The 16,485-nt window shown below is 41.2% G+C and overlaps 1 protein-coding gene across 1 annotated transcript in view; it reads right to left on the reverse strand.

Moving 5' to 3' along the window:
• ptgfrnb (prostaglandin F2 receptor inhibitor b) overlaps positions 1–12,626 on the reverse strand; it is a 58,199-nt gene extending 45,573 nt beyond the window's left edge. Inside the window, exons 1-3 of the mRNA XM_088998365.1 lie at positions 12,185–12,626; positions 3,323–3,435; positions 2,980–3,238 (exon numbers count right to left, since the gene is read on the reverse strand). Of these exons, the coding sequence (XP_088854491.1) occupies positions 2,980–3,238; positions 3,323–3,435; positions 12,185–12,245 (433 nt within the window). The 5' untranslated portion in view covers positions 12,246–12,626. The remainder of the gene's footprint in view (positions 1–2,979; positions 3,239–3,322; positions 3,436–12,184) is intronic.
• Between the last annotated feature and the right edge of the window lie 3,859 nt (positions 12,627–16,485).

A 16,485-nucleotide genomic window follows, 5' to 3' on the forward strand; every position in this document is an offset into this window, starting at 1 on the left:
CGGCAGCCACACGCGCCGGCTTTCACTCAACCCGGAATAACTCAGAGATAGAAAGCTAGCTAGCGAATGAACAGCTAATAGCTAGCTAGCAATAGCTGAAGCTGTAACAAAGCGCTAACATGGACAAAAGGCAAATGCTGCCACTCATGGAAGGGAAAAAATTGCCAGAGGTCTGAACAGCACTTTATCGGCAACCAAGCATGAAAAAAAAACAAACACATTCGGGAATGGCGCTCTACGTCATATTTTAATAATAATAATAATAATAATAATAATAATAATAATCCATTTAATTTATAAGCGCCTTTAAAAACTCTCAAGGTCACTTTACAGTCACAGGATAAGTTTTTCTGTGGGTGAGCAGCGGCAGCGACACGCGCCAGCTTTCACTCAACCTGGAATAACTCAAATAGATAGAAAGCTAGCTAGCTAATAGACAGCTAATCGCTAGCTAGCAACAGCTGAAGCTGCAACAAATCGCTAACATTGACAAAAGGCAAATGCTGCCCCCTCGTAGAAGGGGGAAAAATTGCCAGAGGTCTAACCAGCGCTTTATCGGCACCGAAGCATGAAACAAAAAAAACGAACACATTCAGGAGTGGCGCTCTGTCATATTTAATAATAATAATAATAATAATAATAATAATAATAATATGATTATCATTATTATTTATTATCCATCCATCCATTTTCCGTACCGCTTATTCCTCATTAGGGTCGCGGGGGGTGCTGATGCCTATATAATAAAGTCGTTTTATTTACCTTTGTGATGGTCGTTGATGGCTTGATGGAAAGGAGTGACCGGTTTCATCAGCATTAAACACTTGAGGAGGAACGTAGCCTTCTTCTTTCACCATCGTGAGGAATGATCCCTTGTAGGTGCTTTCTCTGCGATAATTTTCCCTCTTCCCTCATCAATTGTGTTGTTTAGCTGGGTTGATAGCTTTTTGCATCAAGTGTACAGATGGCTTGTGCGGGTTATTTGTGGAGCCTGATTGATGAGATATTTTAACCTTGCAGTCTACACTCTGCTTTTGAACTATCAAAGTTGAAACTCATCCAAATTTCACTTTTTCTGTCCATTTTATCACTCTCTCTCTGTCAACTGCCTGTCTCTTTAAAGGACAACCGACGTCTCCGGACAAGTTGTGTCCATAATTTGTAAAATGGCTTCAAATGACTTCTACTGGGCGTATTTTAATAAGATTCCACCGCATATAGCTATATTTTACGTTTTAAGACTCGCGCTGAACATTCAGGAATTCTTGTTTTTGAGTTGGTGACGAGTCCTCACGTGACGTCAGAAATTGACCGCCTCCTGACCGTAAAAAAGACGTATTGTAGCGTCTTTCCATCACGTCAATGTATTTTGCTGTACTGTTTTTTGAAACCCTTGTGTTACATCCAAAAGCCGTCTCCATGCAAGGAATGTATCAGCCTGTGGAAACGGGCTGATTCATTCTTCACAGAAGCTGGTCGCCATTTTTCTGTCTCTTTTGTGGGACGTTACATTGCAGTCCAGATGCCTCAAAATGACACGGATTATCCGAATCTGAAGCCATTGTTTTTATTCTCCAGCAATGCAAGACGTCTTGGCGTGACGTCACGAACTGGGGGCGGGACTTTCTGAAAATGCCCAATTCGCAGCTCAATTTTTTGCAGATTTGGTGTTTTGCATTTGACTAAAAATATCATACTGCGTGTTTTGAATATTTTAAATGCTATAAAACGTTTTTTTGATGTCAGTTAAAAAACAAAAAAGTGACGTCGGTTGCCCTTTAATGTTAAACCGCCCCCCTCACTGCTGCGTTCTTGACCAATCACGTGGCGTTAACCAACGACTGGCGGCAGGGAATAGAGGACAAAAAAAAAGTCGGGTGCCATTTTCTTTTTTGAAGAACGGCCCTCTCTCTCTCTCTGTAACCCCCCACCCCTTGCTGCTGCATTCTTGACCAATCACGTGGCTTTAACCGAAGACTGGGGGTGGGGTATAGAGGACAAAAACAGTCGGCTGCCATTTTCTTGTTAGGAGAATGGGCTTGTTCGCCAACGACACATCACTCATTGTAGTAGCTACGTGTGTATCCCTAAAAAGAGTTCGTATGCTGTAAAATTTTCAGGTGCTGAAAATTGCCTATCCAGGGGTGGATTTTAGTTTGAATTTGTAACATCACAAATGACATAACTTACTTTCAGTTTCATTGGGTCTTTTAGTGGTCTATACTACAATGTCAGTAGGCTGAATGTTTTTCTGGGATTTTGAATGATATGCAAGACAAACATATCCTAGTAACTCAACCGTACAAAATTTTGAGTGAGGTAATGATACAATTGCCCTTTTCAGTAGAAAAAAAATAGTGTTGGATGATTTTTTTGTTGATTGCTTCAAAACTTTTTCTTGTTAGGTTAGCCTTCTAGTGGCTCTTTAATCAATTATGAAATATATTAAGAAACTGTATTTTGGAGGTATGCATGTTTTGTCCACATTTAAAACAATCCTGCGTGTCCCTCCAAGTAGAACAAATTCATCATAGTGGCCTCATCCAGCAAAGCCGAAAGGAAAAGAAGAAGATCCAGCATTTAAGTTGCTCATCTCTGTTGTGGACGAATAGATATTGGTGTAATTGAGTGTACGTGTATATCTCATCTGATGCAATTCGTAGTGATCCTCTCTCGGTCTTTGTCAAGCATTCCTGCTTGACATGTGTGTGAGACATCTATGTGAGAGTCAAAATATAAGCCAGTGACTTTACAAAAGATGCGTTAGTGGCTGCTCGTGTGGTAGAGTTTAAACATGTTCACTAGAGCATTGTTAAGTCATAGCACTGGCTGTTAAATGAACCATAGGCAGATCAACTCATTTCAAAAAGTAAAAATTGTTGACCTGGTCAAATGCTTTTTGAATGGCGGCATTCACGCATGCACGCGCACACTTATAGACACACACATACAGTACATACACACTCTCTTTCCCCATACCAATGAGTTGGACCTGAGCTTCGTAATTGCCACTGATGATAGAGTCAGTGCTGGGTGTTTGGCACCAATAGAAGCCGGCGTCTTGTGACTTGGCCTCCCCGATCTTCAGTTCTACCACGTTGTCTTGGAGACGCATCACTGAGATGTCACCGGATGCCACTCGCTTGCTGAGCGACGTGTGGGAATAGCTGGCGTCAAAGGTAGAGATGATTTTCATACGTTGTCCGTTAGCCTCCCTGGACATCATCCATTCAAAGTCCTGGAGGCCAGCGAATGAGACGCTCAGTTTGAGACAGGAAAAAAAATGAAATGAAATATAACAACTAACCAGAGATGTACTCACCTGCTCGCGTGGTCCCATGTAGTCATTGACATCACATCTGATGGAGACCGGCTGACTCTCTACGCGAATCAAGGGGCCAGGAGATACCGTCACCACCCGGGCCAAGCAGCCTCCTGGAATGGAAAGCAAAAGAGCAATCACTACCACATTTGTATTTTTTCAGGCATTGGTTTTGAGAATCATTTGTGTGGGCTTACTCAAAAGAGAGATGACTATCAAAATGTGTGTTTTAAACTGAAAATTTCACCACAAAACAGCAGGCAAAATACAAAATCCCCAAATCCAACCTGCTTTTGTCCAATTTTACAAGAAGGAGATACCCACAACACAAACAAAATGTGAATGTCCACCAGGATATACAATCCTGGAATATTTAGTGAGTTTAAAGGCCTTAATTCATTCACTGCCATCCCTGAATTTATTCTGGAATTGAAAATATGACGTGTACCGCCATTCCCGAATTTGTTCGGGTTTTGGTTTTTCTTGCGAGGGGTGCCGATAAAGCACTAGTCAGACCTCTGGCAATGTTGTCCCTTCTACGAGGGGGCAGAATTTGCCATTTGTACAGCCACTCCCTTTTCAAGCTCAGATACCTCCAAACCCATATAATTTAAGGATTTACTCTTTTTTTCTGATGAAACAAGAGAGTCTAAGGTTTCTTATGCTGCATTGAATGTTTATGTAGTCCTAAAGCTCAATATTCTGTGGGTCCTGGAATTCGAGTGAAAATGACAATACCACGACACATTTTTGAAAATGTCTGGCAGTGAATGAGTTAATGAAAAAAAAAGTTCCTCAGTCATAAGAATGAAATGAAACATATCAAAGAGGCCTATTGAACCAATTCCATGGCCCAGATTACAGATCAAACTAATCTGAAGACTTATGACAGATACAGACTGATTTTTTTTTTGTGCAGTGAAAAATGTTATCAAATTGAGCATCCATTCAGTGCAAGCGCACACTCAGCTGCACACTGGTGTCCACCTCACAACACACAACACACCCATTATACAATCAGCTGGCGAAGTGGACACGCATCAACATGCATAAAAGTGGAGCAGGAACAGGAGAAAAGGAAACCGAGTTACAGCTGAAGAGAATTCATGTGAATGATTGCGTCAGCTGATTACTGTGATTGCCCAGGAAGCAGAAAGCAAGAGATTTACGTAGATGAGACACATTACGATCCGTCATTTCTCCTTTCATTAGCAATAGCTACTGCCATTAGAAGGGCTTACTTGCAGATTTTTTATGAAATTGATATCATTATATTTGCTCAAAGGATTTAAATTTATACCATGACAAAAATGTGAAAAACTATTTCCATACAATTACAAATTTATATAGAATTAATGCATTTACATGTGCAATTTTTAAAAACATTTTGGGTTGAAAGCGCCAAATATCAATTTAAAAAAAGCCTCGGGTGTCTTTACATTACTAAAAAGATCTTAATGCTACTGCACATGAAGAACATTGACATAAAGCTTGATATGGTGAGAACAAAATTTGCAAATTCAATCAAAATATCTTCAATTCAATCGCTTTCTGTAATCTTCCAGCCCTAATGACAAGGCACTGTGTGACCTGAAACACCTCCAGGCTGGAACTGACCTTGTGCACTCAACTGAAGTGAGCATGTTCCACAGAGGTTCAAACTGTGTCAGTTTAATAGCCTCACTCACACCTCCAAACCAGCTGCATATTTTCAACCCATATTATACAAACTGCCGGGGATTTTTGTACTGTGTCTAAGCAAGGTGATCTGACTGAAGTTGCCTGAGGTAACCGGCAGTCAAAGGTCGTACAAGTGTTTATAGGACACCAGCTGCATTGTTTCCCTGAGCTCATTTGTGATCGTATGCTCAAGACTTGTAAACTGGATCATTTCTGTGATATCGTCTTGAACGAAAATTTAAATTGCATGTAATTAAAGAGGCAGATAGTAATGACCTATACTTACTTGCACAGATGTGTGTATATTATGCGAAGAAATACTATTTTCACTAAATTGAGCTACATTGCATTCCTTTTTCGGTTTTCATCTTCAGGTACATTACAAATACAGTTTGTGCTGTCTGCCTCATATAGTGATGTGCCAGACGTGTGCCGAGTAAACAGGTGAAACAATTTGCGAGCCGTATAAGTCAATTGCGTTTGTGGCCACGCTCAAAGCCTCGGAACACACGTGGCTACGGCCGATGCCTCGCGAGATGGGATTTCTTTGTCATTACCCACTGGAAGATTCTAAATAAAATGGCACACCGGGCGTCAATGAGCTCACACGTGTCACTGACACACCCAACTCGCATCTTCAATCACATTTTTTCTGTATTGGGCAGAACTCTCCTAAAATGGTACAAATTACAATAACCAGTGTGAATGTATAATGTAAACTACTGTGACAACATGGTGTATCCCTCGTTTTAATGTATTTCCCTTTAGGAGTCACCACAGCAAATTAGTGTTCTCATTCTAACCCTGTTTTGTGCATCCTCTTCTCTCACACCAGCTACATTCATGTCCTCTTTGACAACATCATTTGTCGTCTACTTGGTGATATTTTAAAAGGTGTGGTGTAAACATTTTTGTAAAGAACTTGGGTATCAACAGAACACCTTTCCCTCAACAAAAATGAATGAAAGTTGTGTCTTGTTCCATGTTTGTGTGTCTAAAGTAAAGCAATTATTCTTACAAGTAACACATCAGAATCATCTTTATTGCCAAGTATGTAGAACACACAAGGAATTTGTTTCCGGTCGAACACACTGCACTTGTATCATCATCAAAAAATTGCAAAGAGGCACTATACAGTTCCATTTGCGCTACTGTTCAAAGAGTTAATTGCTTGGGGGAAGAAGTTATTTAAATGTCTGCTGGATTTGGTGCGCATGGATCGGTAGCACCTGCCTGAGGGGACTAGCTGGAAAAGGTGGTGGGCAGGGTGCGGAGGGTCCAGTAGGATTTTCCGCGTCCTAGTTTGGATTCTTGCAGTGTGCAAGTCCTCGAGAGTGGGTAGGGCGGTGCCAATGATTTTTTTCTGCCATCCTCACTGTCTGTTGAAGTCGGATTTTGTCCATTTTTGTGGCGGCCCCGAACCAAACGGGGATGGAAGAACACGGGACGGATTCGTCCACTGGCGGATGGTAGGGGACACACCAAGCTGGAGAGGTTTGGGGATGAGGAGTTCTGGGATGATGGTATTGAACGCAGAGCTGTAGTCCACAAACAGGATCCTTGCGTTCACATTATTTTTTATTCTTTACTTGCCCTAATCCTCTTGTGTAAAAATGGCAGGGAATTGTGATGTGAATGCATGTGCATCCTTTGAAGTCCTTTGAACGCCTCGTGCTGAACCACCTAAAGAACATCATCGGACCTCTGCTAGATCCTCTTCAGTTTGCCTACCGGGCAAACAGGTCTGTGGAGGATGCAGTCAACATCGGACTGCACCACATCCTCGACCACCTCGACAACACAGGAACCTACGCAAGGATCCTGTTTGTGGACTACAGCTCTGCGTTCAATACCATCATCCCAGAACTCTTCATCCCCAAACCTCTCCAGCTTGGTGTGTCCCCTACCATCTGCCAGTGGACGAATCCGTCCCGTGTTCTTCCATCCCCGTTTGGTTCGGGGCCGCCACAAAAATGGACAAAATCCGACTTCAACAGACAGTGAGGATGGCGGAAAAAAATCATTGGCACCGCCCTACCCACTCTCGAGGACTTGCACACTGCAAGAATCCAAACTAGGACGCGGAAAATCCTACTGGACCCTCCGCACTCTGCCCACCACCTTTTCCAGCTATTCCCCTCAGGCAGGTGCTACCGATCCAAGCGCACCAAATCCAGCAGACATTTAAATAACTTCTTCCCCCAAGCAATTAACTCTTTGAACAGTAGCGCAAATGGAACTGTATAGTGCCTCTTTGCAAACATTATTTAAATGTCCTACGTAACACATGCTTTTTGTTTTAAATCTTATTCACCTGAATGGATAGTTTCCAACGTTGAAAACGCCTCTAATTTTCCAACCCTACTTTGGATGTCTTTCACAAATATTCGACTTATTACAATCGTAGGTCATCAATGTTTACATTTGGGGAGTGGCACTGAAAGGTTCGCCATTTCACGTTCTCTCCACAGCAATGAAACGTGATCATCTCGGTGCTACCGATCCAAGCGCACCAAATCCAGCAGACATTTAAATAACTTCTTCCCCCAAGCAATTAACTCTTTGAACAGTAGCGCAAATGGAACTGTATAGTGCCTCTTTGCAAACATTATTTAAATGTCCTACGTAACACATGCTTTTTGTTTTAAATCTTATTCACCTGAATGGATAGTTTCCAACGTTGAAAACGCCTCTAATTTTCCAACCCTACTTTGGATGTCTTTCACAAATATTCGACTTATTACAATCGTAGGTCATCAATGTTTACATTTGGGGAGTGGCACTGAAAGGTTCGCCATTTCACGTTCTCTCCACAGCAATGAAACGTGATCATCTCGATCTTTCCAGTTTGAATTGGGATGACAACCATCAACTTTATTCTCTCTCCAAACAAGCAGCAAATGAGCAGAAATGTGATGAAGCAAGAGCGGCACTCAGCTGCTGGCGTGAGTGCAGCCTCTGCTTCATTCTCCTAGCCAAGACTTGAAGTGTTTTGTTTGTCTTTTTTGGGGGGAAAGAACACAGCTTTCTGCCTGAAACTCTCCAAAACAAGCTACTACAAGAAACAAACCATTGTATTAAAAAACATTATCCACAATCAACAATTGTACATGTTATTTGACGCCCCATGCGGGAGTAGCACACATGAGTTTTTTTTTTTTGTTTGTTTGTTTGTTTTTTTTTTGTTTTGTTTTTTAACGCACTGTGTCAACATCTACCAAATTGGAACAAAGTAAACAATTGTTCCTTCTGCTTTCCCATCTTCTCTCAACTGGGAATGCAATGAGGATTAACTTCACTATCCAGATTGAAAGGTGCAATTAAAATGTGGATATTCTAAGGTAAAATTGTGGTACTTCCCACCCATCTATCTGAAATTCAGTGAATAAGAATAGACTAGTTTTGGGGCTAAGTTTCTTCAGGTGGAACAGAATATTTAAACACGGCAGAAGGAATTGTGAGCAGTTGAAAGAGCATTCTGCTAAAAAAAAAAGCCGACAAGAACAGATGAAATGTATTTGGATTAAATCTGGTGTGTGTGTGTGTGTTTACTCTAATTTAGCACGACTTTAAATGTAACTGGTGATTTCTGAAGCCATAACGTACCAAGAAGAGAGTGTGTACATTTCTCCAATCGCATTAATTTCAGACATTTTTCCCCAATTAAATTGGTCAGATTAAAAGTAAAAATCTATGGTGAAAACATATTTTACATTATTTATTTTTGTTACTTTTTTTAATTACAATACCTTAAACTGACATTTTAACTGGGGTGTTTAGACTTATGATAACCAATTTGTGCTCTAATCATAAAAGGAAATAAACCACAGGCATTTTGATGGAACCGGTTTGGTGTACGTGCGCTGTGGGCGATCCAAAAGCACACTGTGTTTATGTACAGTATTCTATTGCCTTGGCTGTACGCTCGACTAAGACAACACATGAAAACACATTTTATTCTATGGTTTTTGACTCTGAATGGGGCTTGGAATCATGTTAGTGTTTTGTGGTGTTTACTGTTATTAATTTATTGTTTTAAATGGCTGGTTTGGTATGTCCGAAGCTCAGAGCAGGCCGAGCCTTTTACTTGCCCTTCCTACTCTTTGAAATAGGGAAGAATTGTGGTGTCCATTTTTAAGATACAATTTAAAACACATTTTAATCGTAAGGATTTTTCCCCAGGGTGACATTTAGCATTGTATTTAGTATTATATGTTTTATGTAATTGATTTAATATAGGAACCCTATTATTGTACGTCAGACTGTTACTCCATGTAAAGCACTTTGTGTGCGGTGATGGCTGTTTTTTAAGTGATTGCAATAAAGTTGTGTTCAGTTAAAACGTGTGCATGGAAGACTTTGCAATGGAAGAACTTGATCACCGTAAACAACTTTGTGTATCATTGGAAATCATCTTAGAAGAAGCTGGTTTAGTTGCAAAATGTGGAAAATTTCGTATTGCCTTATATAGTCGCATCCTATGTAGTACTGTAGGCATCATAAGCTCATCTGTGTAAGCTCTCAGTCGTACAGGAGTGGTCCATCGATGAGAAGGTTTCTTCAGCCGTCATCTGTACTTTTTTGAAGGTGTCGGACGTTTCGCCTCCTATCCAAGAGGCTTCGTCAGCGAACTAAAGTCTGACTGGTCGTATCGGCCCTATTTATATATCTCTAATGTCCAGACATGGCGGCGCCGGACACAGCTATGATAGGTCCCTACTCTCAGGTTGGGGGGGGGGTATATAAATAGGGCCGATACGATCAGTCAGACCCTAGTTCGCCGACGAAGCCTCCCGGATAGGAGGCGAAACATCCGACACCTTCAAAAAGTACAGATGACGGCTGAAGAAACCCTCTTATCTATGTATAGTAATGCCGTTTTTTTTTTTCACGAAAAATACAACCATGTATCATAAGGTATTAGGCATTTTTTAGCATTTCTACCGTGTATACATACTTAGGTGTTTTTAACCGAAAAAAAAAAGACCATATACAGTATAGTAAGGCGTTTTTAGCTGCAAAAAACACCATGTATAGCAGTGTTTTTCACCGAAGAAAACGACTATGTATAGTAAATGGTTCTTGGTCAATAAAATAGGGATGTAGCTCAGTGGTAGAGTGTGCGCTTTGAATTTCAGAGGTCCTGCGTTCAATCCCCAGTATCTCCAATTGGGATTTTTGCAAAGTTATATATCCCCCCCAATATATAGGGACCAATCATAGCTGTGTCCGGCGCCGCCATGTCTGGACATTAGGGATATATAAATAGGGCCGATACGACCAGTCAGCCTTTAGTTCGCTGACGAAGCCTCTTGGATAGGAGGCGAAACGTCCGACACCTTCAAAAAAGTACAGATGACGGCTGAAGAAACCTTCTCATCGACCATAAGCTCATGTTACCATGCATCCACTAGCAAACTTTGATTGTACGTTCGAGCCTTTGTTCAACTCAAATATTTGAAATGCCACTCATGGACCCACGAGATATCCCTCATTCTTTTCCACGTGTTGAGACTAATACTTCTCTCCAGGAATAGTAAAAATTTAAAGAAGCAAACATGAGCTATCAATTGGTAATTTCTCTTTTGGAAAATCACACTACATGCGCCACAGTAAAGCTTACAAAATGTGAGCATTTGACACAACACGGAATACAGCCAACTCTTAACACACACACACTCTGATGACTAAACATATGATAATGTCAGTATCAGAATCATGTTTGGCCCTTTGGTGGAAATCTGCCAAATGACAAGTGGTCACATAGCCTATTACTCCAAATTAAGAGCAAAAGTGACAATGACATGGTAGAAATATGCTCCTTCACAATGAAAACTAGCCCCAATTAGTGGAAAAGGGGAACATGAGAACTAAAACTGGCAGGTGAACTGAAGTGAAACTTTGAATAATTAATTCAAAAAATAAATGAAAATTAATCTGTTCAGGATGCCCTTTTCTTTTTAAGGGTAATAAATTTGGGTGATGCATCTTTACTAAACTGACGAGCTGTAAGAAGTGCCTTGCTGCAGGTGGGTTGGGTTTGTTTGCAGAGAAGTTGAAACAGGGAGGGCAACCCAGGCAATGGTCAAGGGGACCCTGAAAAGGGCTGATACTGCCCCATATAGCAATGATAAAACTGTTGTTTTGTCAACAATTCAGGAATCCCACGCATGGATGGGCCCCTTACTAGCTGTTGTTGCCTTACAGCTTATAGAGATGTCCCTAGAAGATCCTTGATATTGGTTCATGTCAACGATCAATTGCAGTAATATGTTGCATTTGGGAAATGTCCTAATGTGGCCTCCAACTAGTAGCTTTTGTGTGTTTTGCTTTTTTTTCAGTGGGATCCATGTTTTTTCTTGCCCAGGGCTTCCAAGGAGTCTGGAAATGTAAATACGAGACTCATCGGTGATATAGCTTTTTCTGTTGCCGGTTGCTTTTTGATGAATTAATTCTGACCATCATTCGTCTTGAAACACATTTCATATATTTGGCTTTCAAATCGTTGTTGTAGTATTTTATTGATTCTTGCTTTTGTGTTATGAGTGTATTCATGTCACATTTTACTTTATGAGCAGCACTTTTTATGCAGCGTTGGTTGTTTGAAAAGTGCTCTATAAATTAGCATTAAAGCATCAGGCAAAAGTGTATTTTTTGTGCTGATGACAAAAAAAAACAATGAACGAAATGAAATATTTAATTCTATTTACAAACAAACCATTTGCTGTCAAGGGAACCGGAGCTTAATATACAACACTACATTTAACAACCTGTCGGGCTTCTTAGCATAGCGTGGAACCTGACAACTATGGTGTAATCCAATTTTATTGCACATGTTCTTGAATCGAATGTAAAATGTAGAATCACTTGCTTCTACGTAATACCAACTGGTAAGTGTGGACAGTTGCAAAACGAAAACAGCAACCAGCTATAGTTTTAACAGATTGCGGTGGGAAAGTGGCTCCTATGGTGGCATTTGAGATCACTGGCTGAAGTAGGTATAACCGAACCCATTAGCGCGTGGTATCGACTTAAATACTTGCTATGTAAATTCAAAAAATATTTTCTCCCGTAGCATATAAGAAGTGTTTTATAGGACATATGTGAACTGGGATTGGCATTAAACGCGGCGCGTATCTCGAGTTAATTTGCACTCAACCGTCAAGCAATGAGACGTCTTACCGAACATAAGCGAAGCCCAGAGAAGAACCAGGACGTCGTTCTTCATCGTTTCTCGCTTCATTACTCCAATATATCCTTTTATCCTCCCCACCCACTTGTTTCTTTGTCCGGCGTGGGGGGTAAAATTGTCCCTCTGCTGCCGCGGCTGTCGGTCGGACCCTTGAAGAAACTCTGCCAGGCACTTTCAGCACCGCTCGCCGGGCGGAGCCGCAGCACAAATGAGGTGATCACCGCGATTCCAACCGAGCCGATAAATCGATAAATCCACACACATTTGGGACCTACATGGGTCCGTATATTGTTGGAACACGGGACTGATTGCTATCTGGATACGGGATGTGAGTCACGCGAAGGCAGGTACAAGACGGGAGAGCGTGGCCGGAAGTTAGGTGGGTTGAAGGAAAAGTCGGGAAGTAGGGGGGGAGAGAGAGCGAGCGAGACAGAGAGAGAGACAGAGAGAGAGACAGAGAGAGAGACAGAGAGAGAGAGAGAGAGAGAGAGAGAGAGAGAGAGAGAGAGAGAGAGAGAGAGAGAGAGAGAGAGAGAGAGAGAGAGAGAGAGAGAGAGAGAGAGAGAGAGAGAGAGAGAGAGAGAGAGAGAGAGAGAGAGAGAGAGAGAGAGAGAGAAAGAGGGGTGGGGAGAGCCAGGGGTGGGAGGCACCCACGCTGGTTTTATGCTGCATGACGTATTAGTTTAATTAGTTTTTATGTGACACATTCTGCGGGCGCAGCACGGTCCCCAAGTGATTTTCTTCACTGGCACAGTTCAAAATCTCCACGTTTTGTCCAGAATGAACAAACAATGCCGACTTGAACTTTGTAACCGCTTCTTTAACCCTACGTCACCATTTATTGGTTCTACCTAAGGCCCGTGGGCCACATACTGGCCACTGCTTTCTGTTATGCGGCCAACCAGACACCCATTCATCTTGACTCAGCTTTATTTAGAGAGCAATTAACAGATGCACCATTAACAAAATGCAGTACAGAATATCCAACATGGTCAAGGAAACAATGTGACATAAATAATGAAACATTTATCTCAAATAAAGGCAAATTAATCTCATTATATTTTTGCTGTGCCATCAGATGCTGTTTACTTAAATCTACGAATCAGAAAAGGAATATCATTATTGCCCCTCCACAGAATGTTGCAGCAGGAGCACATGCAGGCAGAATAGTCAATGACAAAATAGCATCACATAAAAAAAAAGACAGCACGTTCTGTCCAGAGCCAATACCACAAATAGACAATTACTTTAGATTATTGAGGGAAAAAGTGAAATAAACAGCAGTGCAAATACACAATAGTAATTAAGAACATGTGCAACCTAAGATTTCATTGCCAATAAGTGGATACTTTGCAGTTGGAATAAATTAAACTTAAGCCATTTTTACCCCCTCTGAGCACACAACTGACTTGCCTGAGAGCAGAAGCTAAAACTCAGTTTGAAGTGGAGAATTTGGAGGACTGTATACAAACTCACATTTGCCTTCCTTAGGACGGGTTTATTATAGATAGACATGCGCCTGCTGACACCCTGATATTTTCCCCAGCAGTTTTAACAAGACTACAGCAAAGTTGTTATTCAAACAAAGCATGTACATGTATTCCAAAAGTTTAAAACAGTACATCTATTCAATAAAAGTGTCAGTCAGTTTGACTTTCACTTTTTGCAAATTCATGAGAATGTGGCATGCATCAACGCTTTGTGCTTATTTTATTGACTAACAAATCAGAGAGAGTTGGGGAACAAACTACACACCAGACAAATGCACTTAGTGTATCTACCTAGCTTATGGCGGATGTGTGACGCGACTAACTCGCAATTGCTGTTTGAATCGCTTAATCTGGTATCTGATCTTACATTGCCATCATATACTGATTCAACCCATATCAACACAATATTCATTCATTCATCTTCCAAACAGCGTATTCCTCACTAGGATCACGCGGGGTGCAGGAGCCTATCCCAGCTGTCATTGGGCAGTGGGCGGGGGACACCCTGAACCGGTAGCCAGCCAATTGTAGGGCACACAGAAACTAATAACCATTGACACTCACCCCTACGGGTCAATATGGAGTGTTCGATCAGCCCTCCATAAATGTTTTTGAATTGTGGGTGGAAATCGGAGGACCCGGAGAAATCCCACCCAGGCCTGCGTAAAACAAGCCAACCACAGGAACAAGATTTGAATTCAGGACCTCTGCACTGTGCAGTCAGCGTGCTCACCACGCGACTACCAGTCTGCCTTTCAATTTAGCAGATTCACTGTCATTCACTATTTTATTCAGGAATTGAAAATATGACATAGAGAGTCATTACCGAATGACTTCTGGTTTTGTTTTTCCTTGCTTGGGTGCCGATAAAGCACTGGCCAGATCTGTTTTTCCTTCCACAATGGGGCAGCGTTTCCCTTTTTTATCATGTAAGCGCTATGTTCCAGCTTCAGCTGTTGTAGAAGTGCAAAATAAACCAATATGTACAGTATGTATTGCATTGTATTTTGGACAGCCACCCTCATTTCAAACTCATATAACTCCAGACCAATATAATTTAGGAATTACATATTTTTTTTCTGATGACAAAAGAGAGTCTTATAGGTTTCTTACACTCTATTGAATGTCTATGTATTCATAAAACTCAATATTCTCTGGATTCTGGAATTCAAGTGACAATGACAAAAACCCTGACACTCCAGTGGACAATTTTCTTTTGCACATCTGGCAGAGAATGAGTTAAAAATTAACAAAAATTAAAATAGAAATGACGAACAAATAAGTAACCACCATAAAAACAACCCCAGTTTATGACAAGCAGTGGAAATGGACGAAAGGAAAATGGAATGGGGCAAGTGTCTATTTTTCAGTTTTGGGATTGGAAATGTCACTTAATATGCATACAAAATAGTACAGTATTTGTTTTATCCAATGCAATGTATTTTTTTCATTCAACGAAACCTCTTAATGTTTCTTAATGCTTTCAATTCAGTTGACAAGGAATATGCTCCACCATGCCGCACACACTTATCGAGCATTTTTGAGTAACACTGGAAGTACCGAGACAGAAGTCGATGCAGCTTGGGAAACCTCAGTATCAAACGTCATTGTTTAGCTGATACATTTGAGGATGTGAAGAGGGCAATGTCAAGTGTTTGGTAAGCTTGCACGTTTGTGTGTGTGTGGAGGAGAGGGGGGGGGGTAGTATGGGGGGGGGGGGCGTTATGAAAGCACACTGTCGACTTCAAGTCGTTTCCTCACTTCAAAGACTCAAGTGACGTTTTGTCATGAAAAAAGTGCCATAAAAATACTATTGAATATATGAAATTAAATCAATACTACCATCTTGTGGACATGTGAAATGTTGTTTTTTTAACTTGTACTTAAGCCAAACCTCGATTAGTCGGCTCACATCAATTAAATGCGACCTTGTGAATAATTTATCAGCAATTGTACAGAAGAAATTAGTGATGTGTAAATCTCATTACTTTTTGTGACCAAATCTCGAAAAAGTAGGGGCTTATTCCAGCTGTCTTTGGGCAGTAGACAGAGGACACCCTGAACTGGTTGCCAGCCAATCGTAGGACACACATCGACAAACAACAATTCGCGCTCCCAATCAGGCTGAGGGACAATTTGGAGCAGGCATGTCCAGTTCCTTTCCACACGGGTCACTGCCATGTTTTTTTTCCATCGCTCCTACCTGAAACATGCCTCATTCAAATGAGAAATTTATTAGCAAGCTCTAAAGAACCATGACAATGATCATCATTTGAATATGGTTGCAGCAGGTTTCGGATGGACAACAGGCAGTCACAGGGCGAACATTCACACTCAACATAAAATCCAAAGAGGCCAGAATCAAACACTGGACCTCTGCACCGTGAGGTGGAGGTCGTTACCAGTTGTGCTAACCATGCCATGCTACATATAATCTATGTATCAGTATACATATAATCATCAATATAATTTACAGTGCAGGCAAAGCAAACAGCCTGCAGTCATCTGTTAACAAATTTCCACAACGCGGCTTCTTCAGGACAGCGGGTATGAAAACGGAACACTGTCAACCTGTATTTATACTTTTTATTATCCCTCAGAATGTCCTGGAATTGACCCGATATCCTCAATACCATACCGTCGAAGCTAGCGAACGGTGTCGTTCGTTGTAACTTGAGGCTGCCTGCATTGACCCTAAATCAATGCTTTGCAATCTTGATTTAGCCAAGCTCATATTTTACATAAGGAGACGGGGGAAATTGACGACAAACAACTAACCCAAAACGTCACATAAACACACA

This window comes from Hippocampus bargibanti, linkage group LG01, assembly GCF_051943395.1.
Source record: "Hippocampus bargibanti isolate YZ-2025 linkage group LG01, ASM5194339v1, whole genome shotgun sequence".
Lineage (NCBI taxonomy): Eukaryota > Metazoa > Chordata > Actinopteri > Syngnathiformes > Syngnathidae > Hippocampus > Hippocampus bargibanti.